Raw genomic sequence first — 9,492 nt, 5'->3', positions numbered from 1 at the left:
CTCTCTGGGTCCTTCTGTCTTCCGGGATTCATCCTATGGGTCACTCAACCGAGGGGCACGAGAAAAGTGGCAAGCAGAATGTGAGGCCTGAGCAAGCACGGTTTACCTTAGCCCTAGCTCTGCAGTTGTGGGGAGGGAGGGGGGCAAATAGCTGTATTAACTGAGATCTGCATGCCGTCAGCCAAGTCCAGTGAGAAGGACCAGGAGGAGGAACACAGTCCACACACAGATCCTTCCCTGAGTAACAGCAGTTGATGCATATCCCCAGCCACTAGGGGCCTAGGCAATAAACCCAAGTGGGTGGTGGGGAAAGCTGTGGAGAAGAGCTCAGGGAGTCATGGGAGTTCAGATTGACTGTCTTCAGTCAAAGGCCCTGACATGGCAAAATTATGCCTCAGAGTGGGAGAGGAAATAAAAACAGACACTCCTGCAAATTGGTCCATCTTGGTTTATTGTTTTCCATCAGCTGTGACCAGAGAAGAAAAGGTCGAATTTTCATTTTTCAGTGAGACCCCGAGTGATATCCATTGCCTTCTGAAGGAATTGTTAGTTACTGTGGAAGAGAACAAAGACACATGTGCTTCAGTTCAGCCAGTCATTTCAGTTGCTCAGTCGTGTCCGACTCTTTGCGACCCCATGAATCCCAGCATGCCAGGCCTCCCTGTTCATCACCAACTCCAAGAGTTCACCCAAACTCATGTGCATCAAGTCAGTGATGCCATCCAGCCATCTCATCGTCTGTCATCCCCTTCTCCTCCTGCCCACAATCCCTCCCAGCATCAGGGTCTTTTCCAATGAATCAACTCTTTGCATGAGGTGGCCAAAGTATTGGAGTTTCAGCCTCAGCATCAGTCCTTCCAATGAACACCCAGGACTAGTCTCCTTTAGGATGGACCGGTTGGATCTCCTTGCAGTCCAAAGGACTCACAAGAGTCTTCTCTGCTTAGCTATTGATAAACAAGTAAATTACCTTCCACTGAAAAACATACAGTTGGCATACTGCCAAATGAAAAATTCATATGGCAAAAAAAAAAGAATTCTAGGAATAAATTTTATAATTTTGCTTATGAAATTACTAAATTGTGAGTAGCTTATTAACTAGCAATTGTGATTTCTGGAGAAGCATCGTATTTAATGAGAAGTTCTTGCAAATGAGAAAATCTAACATTTTTTTCACATACAACAAAATGTTCTTGAATATAACAAGTTAAATCTTTGCATTGTTTTTAGAAATTTAAATACATATCAATTTTACTTTTTCCATATCTTTGAGCCAATCATTTTTTATTTTTTCATATTGTAAACAGTGTTTTGGTTTTGGTACTTGTAAACTCACAGGCCTTAGCATTTTGCCTATAGTACCTAATGGATAAAGTGAGTGGCTTTAATCATGAATTCATTTTATAAACTAATTTGCATATCATGTATCTTATTAGAGTCAACGACCCAGATAATCATGATGGTGTGATCACTGACCTACAGCCAGACATCCTGGAATGTGAAGTCAAGTGGGCCTTAGAAAACATCACTACAAACAAAGCTTGTGGAGGTGATAGAATTCCAGTTGAGCTATTCCAAATCCTGAAAGATGATGCTGTGAAAGTGCTCCACTCAATAGGCCAGCAAATTTGGAAAACTCAGCAGTGCCCACAGGACTGGAAAGGGTCAGTTTTCATTCCAATCCCAGAGAAAGGCAATGCCAAAGAATGCTCAAACTACCGCACAATTGCACTCATCTCACACGCTAGTAAAGGAATGCTCAAAATTCTCCAAGCCAGGCTTCAGCAATATGTGAACTGTGAACTTCCTGATGTTCAAGCTGGTTTTAGAAAAGGCAGAGGAACCAGAGATCAAATTGTCAACATCCGCTGGATCATGGAAAAAGCAAGAGAGTTACAGAAAACCATCTATTTCTGCTTTATTGACTATGCCAAAGCCTTTGACTGTGTGGATCACAAGAAACTGTGGAAGATTCTGAAAGAGATGGGAATACCACACCACCTGATCTGCCTCTTGAGAAATCTGTATGCAGGTCAGGAAGCAACAGTTAGAACTGGACATGGAACAACACACTGGTTCCAAATAGGAAAAGGAGTTCATCAAGGCTATATATTGTCACCCTGCTTATTTAACTTATATGCAGAGTACATCATGAGAAACGCTGGGCTGGAAGAAACACAAGCTGGAATCAAGATTGCCGGGAGAAATATCAATAACCTCAGATATGCAGATGACACCACCCTTATGGCAGAAAGTGAAGAGGAACTCAAAAGCCTCTTAATGAAAGTGAAAGTGGAGAGTGAAAAAGTTGGCTTAAAGCTCAACATTCAGAAAACGAAGATCATGGCATCCCGTCCCATCACTTCATGGGAAATAGATGGGGAAACAATGGAAACAGTGTCAGACTTTATTTTTCTGGGCTCCAAAATCACTACAGATGGTGACTGCAGCCATGAAATTAAAAGACACTTACTCCTTGGAAGGAAAGTTATGACCAACCTAGATAGCATATTCAAAAGCACAGACATTACTTTGCCAACAAACGTTTGTCTAGTCAAGGCTATGGTTTTTCCTGTGGTCACTTGTGGATGTGAGAGTTGGACTGTGAAGAAGGCTGAGCGCTGAAGAATTGATGCTTTTGAACTGTGGTGTTGGAGAAGACTCTTGAGAATCCCTTGGACTGCAAAGAGATCCAACCAGTCCATCCTGAAGGAGATCAGCCCTGGGATTTCTTTGGAAGGAATGATGTTAAAGCTGAAACTCCAGTACTTTGGCCACCTCATGCGAAGAGTTGACTCATTAGGAAAGACTCTGATGCTGGGAGGGATTGGGGGCAAGAGGAGAAGGGGACGACAGAGGATGAGATGGCTGGATGGCATCACTGAGTTGATGGACATGAGTTTGAGTGAACTCCAGGAGTTGGTGATGGACAGGGAGGCCTGGCATGCTGCGATTCATGGGGTCGCAAAGAGTCGGACATGACTGAGCAACTGATCTGATCTGATCTGATCTAATTCCATTTTATTCACAAAAGCAAGTTCCCAACAAACTTATAAGAACTTTATTGAACTGAAGAAAAAAGACTAAAGGTCTTTTATAAACGATTTAAATACTCAGTAATCAAGGTTAGTAAAGATTAATGCATTATTTTTGGTGAAGTACTTTAGCAATTCACCAATAAATATTTTGGAATTAGTTGTGGATTATAAGCTTCATTTTAATTTAAAGCATATTTATTTTAAGAGATAGTTCCTAATATATTTGCCTACTATTAAGGGTTTCACTGCTTTTCTGTGATTTGGTCTAAATAAATTTAAGCTTGAGACAATACACTCTGAAAAAAATAGATTTTTACAGCAGTTTCTTGTTTCCCTTCAAAATTGTAGTAAAAAGAAATATCTGCTACATTTTAAATACTCATTATTATCAAAAGTCAAAACCAAACTCTTGAGCCTCTTTTCTACTTTTATATCCACAGATTTCTTATTTCTGATCCCCCAACCAAAAGAATGAAAGAGTAAAAATATAAGTTGAAAATAAATTAACTGAGTTTAATCAACAGAGAACATAAAATAGGTAGTAAGATTAGGGAGAAAATTCAGTGATAAGAGTGGCATAAGTTTACCCTTCCTATCCTTTGCTACATCTGCTATTCTATATCTTCAAAACTTAAAGGAGATTTTGCTTACTACTCTGACCATGAAACTCCCCTATTTAACTTAGTAGAAAGTGAAGTGTTAGTCATTCATTCGTGTCTGACTCTGCGACCCCATGGACTGTAGCCCTCCAGGCTCCTCTGTCCATGGGATTCTCCAGGCAACAATACTGGAGTGGGTTAATACAGTTAGTTCTCCCTCAAACCAATAAAGGGATTTGTATATCTGGATTTGTCAGACTACTGTATATATAACCCATCTGATTTCTGGCTTAAAAATTTATTTTTTTCTCCTGGTAGTGTTTACCTGAGGAGTTGGTTCCATCAACATCTCCCACTGGTTTTCAAACTTTTTAAAATAGTGAAAAAAGGACAACATAATGGGTGCTATAACAGTGAGGCAGAGCAAATATGTCTGCTAGCTTATTAAATTTAACAGAAAGAATTATCCAAGAATGCTTTCTGGTTTATGCTAAACACAAGGACTGGATGAAGCACAAGCTGGAATCAAGATTGCTGGGAGAAATATCAATAACCTCAGATATACAGATGACACCACACTTGCAGCAGAAAGAGAAGAAGAACTAAAGAGCCTCTTGATGAAAGTGAAAGAGGAAAGTGAAAAAGTTGGCTTAAAACTCAACATTCAGAAAACTAAGATCATGGCATCTAGTCCTATCACTTCATGTCTAATAGATGGGCAAAAAATGGAAACAGTGACACTTTATTTTGGGGGGCTCCAGAATCACTGCAGATGGTAACTGCAGCTAAGAAATTAAAAGATGCTTGCTCCTTGGAAGAAAAGTCATGACCAACCTAGACAGCATATTAAAAAGCAGAGACATTACTTTGCCAACAAAGGTCCATCTAGTCAAAGCTATGGTTTTTCCAGTAGTCATGTTTGGATGTGAGAGCTGGACTATACAGAAAGCTGAGCATGGAAGAATTGATGCTTTTGAACTGTGGCGTTGGAGAAGACTCTTGAGAGTCCCTTGGACTGCAAGGAGATCCAACCAGTCCATCCTAAAGGAAATCAGTCCTGAATATTCATTGGAAGGACTGATGTTGAAGCTGAAACTCCAATACTTTGGCCACCTGATGCGAAGAACTGACTCTTTTGAAAAGACCCTGATGCTGGGAAAGATTGAAAGTGGGAGAAGGGGACGACAGAGGATGAGATGGTTGGATGACCGACTCAACGAACATGAGTTTGAGTAAGCTCCAGGAGTTAGTGATGGACAAGGAGGCCTGGCATGCTGCAGTCCGTGGGACCACAAAGAGCTGGACACGACTGAGCAACTGAACTGAAACACAAGCTAGACTAATGGGTTAACACTCCAGACCACACACTTCAAATGTGATATATATCGTCCTAGGATGGTGATTATCCCTGTCGTGAATACCACTTCCAGTAGAAGATGACTATGCAAATGACATATTTTACCATGAGAGATAATGTGAGGGGACAGTTGGAGTAGTTATAACGTCAATCATGTGTGTATGTGAAGTTCAAGATGTATGTGATATTCATCCACTACACAAGTATTTAGTGAGCATTTACTCTGCTAGGTGCTAACCACAAGTTGGTTAGCAAAGTACACATGGTCATTATATTAAGCAATTTCAGAGCTTATTGGCAAAGTAATGCACTAGGGGAGCATCAGTTTGGAAGTATTAGTGTTTGAGCTGCTGCTGCTGCTACTTCTGCTAAGTCGCTTCAGTCGTGTCCGACTCTGTGCGACCCCACAGACGGCAGCCCACCAGGCTCCGCCCTTCCTGGGATTCTCCAGGCAAGAACACTGGAGTGGGTTGCTATTTCCTTCTCCAATGCATGAAACTGAAAAGTGAAAGTGAAGTCGCTCAGTGGTGTCTCACTCTTTGCAACCCCATGGACTGCAGCCTACCAGGCTCCTCCATCCGTGGTATTTTCCAGGCAAGAGTACTGGAGTGGGTTGCCATTGCCTTCTCCAAGAAAGTGAAAGTGAAGTCGCTCAGTAGTGTCCGACTCTTTGCGACCCTGTGGGCTGTAGCCCACCAGGCTCCTCCGTCCATGGGATTCTCTAGGCAAGAGTACTGGAGTGAGTTGCCAGTTCCTTCTCCAGGGAGTGTTTGAGCGCTATATTACAAATCCGTCGGTAATGGTGAGAGTGGAGGCAATAAAGAACATCTGCCTTTTTCTTCACACTTAGTTTGGAGGAAGCAATGTCTGTAAAAGAGTAACTATGTTAGGAGACATTATAAAAAAAAAAAAAAAAGAACAAAATAAAGGAAATAGAAATGTCAACAGCTTCCTGAATGGAGGGAGTGACGTCATCAGGGAGGATGGAAACTATCTAATGCAGGGGTGCAGCCTGAAAACCATCTGTGGGTATAAAGTAGATTTTGGAATATCAGTGGATTGAACGTAACTAAAAGAAGACACTTTAAGGGAAATGCCAAGCAGTACAAGTAAATGAAAACTCTATAAGGGAGAAAAGAAGATTAGCAGATCAGTAAATATTTGATGACTTTGGAAGGATCACAAGGCCACACAGGAAACTGAAAACTCACGAGAACTCTGAATTAACACAATTGTGGGCTGTTGGATTGGGGAGGGGAGTGTGAAACATGTAGAATTTCAGTTTGTTTATAATAACTGTCTCTTAGATAAACTCCTCTTAAGAGTGGTAATAATTTACTCAGTTGCTCATATTGAGTTTTTGAGTATAAATGTGATCTAAAAATAAATAAATATTTCTCTTTGTGTATTTCATCACAAAACATGCACAAAAAATGCTCTGATTCTGTTAATTTCACAAAATAATTATAAATATCTTGTCTCTCATTAGACTTAACTAGTTTTTCCCTATTATCAAAAAAGTAGGCAACCAATAAAAATTTAGTAAACTGAAGAAAAGACTAAGTTCATTAATACTCATTCCCAGAATGGAAAATATTAATAAGTTGTTTTTACTGCAGTACTTCATCGATTGTAGCTGCTCAAAAATATTAAGCAATTATTTATTGATTTTCAACTTTGACTTACTTATAAAAAACATTTCCTAAGTCACTTACCTGCTGCGATTTGTTTGGGGACTACTTTCTGACTTCGATCTAAATAAAAACAAAAATGTCTAAAGTTAATATGAAGAAACATGCCTACCTTAAGAATGACAATCAAGCCATTTTATACCTGAACTACTCTAGTAGAAATGTACATATTCCAGTGGGTTATGCTATCATCCCTCACTCCGTGTAGGTGAATTAATATCCTAGAAGAGATGAATTATGTTGACAAGGTTCCAGATGAGAGATAGTATGAGAGGGAGAAATGGAGGCTGTTAAAGCGTTACACATACATACGTGTGTGTGTCGCGTATTTGTCTTTATACTTTTGTGTTTGTGGACTTTTTTTTGTCTGGCCGCCTGTGTGCATGTCTGTGGAAAAGCTTAATTAATTAATTCCTTTATTCAACAAACGTTTAGTGAGCACTTACCATAAACCAAGAACAGTGCTACATGCTGGCCATGCAGTGTGAAGCAAGATAAATATGGCCTTTATCCTTTATGATAACAGTGTAATAAGACATACATCCAATGTGAGGAAAAGGTAACTATGTTTAAGGATCATATGATAACTCCCTGACACCGAGAGGACATACTAATGAAAATCAATTTTTATTTTTAGCTTAGTGAGAGTAACTCATGACTCCATAAGTGTCACTGAAAGGAAAAGATCATAATAATGAAAGAGAGATAAAGGATAAGAAAAGAAGGCATTATAATGGAAGAGGAAAACCTATTCAGAATAAATGAAATTAAATGGCCCTGTTGTACAATCTAGACATCTTACTCTGTACACTTGGGTGTGTCTGGGACAGCAGTATACTTTGGAATCACGAGGGCACAGGAGCACACTCCAGTATTCTTGCATGCAGAGTCCCACGGACAGAGGAGCCTGGCAGGCTACAATCCATAGGGTTGTAAAGAGTTGGACACCACTGAAGCAACTGAGCATGCACACACGCATGGACGCAGGTGGAGTAACACCATCCCAAACTGCTGGATGTGGAAAACTAAACAATTATTCTATTATTACACAGACATATCCACCTTTCAGGAAATGGAGGGAGACTTAATTAAAACTACTTGTAACTGTATATATGACTGAGTCCCTTTGCTCTTCACTTGAAACTGTCACAATTAATTTTTGGTTAATTAGTTATACCCCAATACAAAATTAAAAAGTTTTTAAAAAACTACTTTGTAATTCTGAAAGGCTATGTAACACACAGAATTATTATTCCCTTTACAACCTTTTTCTTCAGCAAATTTTTCTCAAGTGACCAGGGTAAGCACTCATTCAGTTGTTCAAGAGCATACATATTGGGTTTCTAGAGTCTCCAAATAAAGAAGTGAACTTCTCCATTTATGAGTTAGCACCATAAACATTTTATCAATCATTTACTCCTTTGTTTCCCCAGAATAAACTCCCAAAATACATTAACAAACTGAAGAAAGCATTTATTTATTTAGACAAACACTCACTGGTTATTGGTTAGAAAATACTAAAAGGAATTTGTGTGTGTGTGTGTGTGCTGTGCTAAGTTGCTTCAGTTGTGTCCGACTCTGCAACCCTATGGACTGTAGCCTCCCAGGCTCCTCTGGCCAAGGAATTCTCCAGGCAAGAATACTGTAGTGGATTGCCATGCTCTCCTCCAGGGGGTCTTCCTGACCCAGGGATCAAACCTGTGTCTTTTATGTCTCTTGCACTGGCAGGCAGGTTCTTTGTTCACTACTAAAAATATTAAGGGGAAAGAGAACCAACCATCTCTTTTAGAAGCTATATGTGTAGTATGCCTTATCAATTGTTGCTGTGCAATTAATACTTAGCAAGTACTTGTTGAATATCAATTTGTTCATCTTAAGAAATCCTTTCTAATTCACTTACCTGACAGTATCTGATTGGCTGCTACTTTCTGATGTGGACCTAAATGAAAGTGAAAAATAATACTTCAAAGTTAATACTTTAAAAAAAGTGTGCCTCTGTAACCAATGAATGTCAGGACATTTTGTAACCTACATTAATTCTTTTATACCACTCATCACCACTAATGAATCATTTCAAAAGATTACTAAGTTAGTCTGCAAATAATAGCATTGCTTTTTATCCATATACCATGTCCATAGAGAGCACAAATTTCAAATTCCCAAATAGAAAGGGGAGCAAGAAAACTGATTCGTCACTTCTCAGAACATGTGCTTGATTCCGAATACCTGATTCTGGCCTCTAGGTTCTACCCTGATGTGTTACCCACTGGTAAACAAATTACTGCAGGTGGTGATTAAAAACCCTCACTGACTTCTAAACAATTAGGCAGACTGTAGTTGACAGGGTAATCTCCACCTCCTATTTGACACATAGAGAAATGGTGTAAAAATAACACAAAATCCTAATGAAAATTTAAGGGAAAGAAGTGATATTTCTAATGATAGTTTGAAAAAGAGGAAATAGAAAGCATAAAAGGTAAACGGGAAAATATTGGGTCAAGTTCCTGATTTTTTACAAAAAGTCTCTACCAGAATACATTATAACAAAATAACAACTCTAAGGCCAATGTATAAATGTAGAGGTTGTGATAGGCAGAATTCTAAAATGGCCCCCTAAGATTCCCATTCCTTGGTTATTTAAATACTCTTCAAAGTACTGCTCTGAAAAGATTTTGCAAATGTAATTAAAGCTCCAAATCTGTTGGCCTTAAAACAGAGAGATCATTTTGGTGGGCCTGACCCAGTCAGGTCAGCCCTTTACAAGTAGAGTTTTCTCTTGCTGGTAGAAAGGAGAAGTTAAGAGACAG

General features: G+C 39.4%; 1 protein-coding gene across 6 annotated transcripts in view; it reads right to left on the bottom strand.

Moving 5' to 3' along the window:
• Positions 1-430: 430 nt before the first annotated feature.
• LOC133240019 (disintegrin and metalloproteinase domain-containing protein 32-like) overlaps positions 431-9,492 on the bottom strand; it is a 173,773-nt gene continuing 164,711 nt past the window's right edge. For all 6 annotated transcript variants that reach the window (XR_009734075.1, XM_061404539.1, XM_061404536.1 and 3 more), the window contains 3 exons: positions 8,586-8,624; positions 6,710-6,748; positions 431-553 (listed from right to left, as the gene is read on the bottom strand). Coding sequence is in view for 5 of the 6 variants with exons in the window: in XM_061404539.1 (XP_061260523.1) it covers positions 450-553; positions 6,710-6,748; positions 8,586-8,624 (182 nt within the window). In the remaining variant the exon portion in view is untranslated. The remainder of the gene's footprint in view (positions 554-6,709; positions 6,749-8,585; positions 8,625-9,492) is intronic.

This window comes from Bos javanicus, chromosome 27 (genome assembly GCF_032452875.1).
Source record: "Bos javanicus breed banteng chromosome 27, ARS-OSU_banteng_1.0, whole genome shotgun sequence".
Lineage (NCBI taxonomy): Eukaryota > Metazoa > Chordata > Mammalia > Artiodactyla > Bovidae > Bos > Bos javanicus.
Note: the sequence above shows the minus strand (reverse complement) of the source record. Positions and strands in the feature narration are given on the sequence as shown.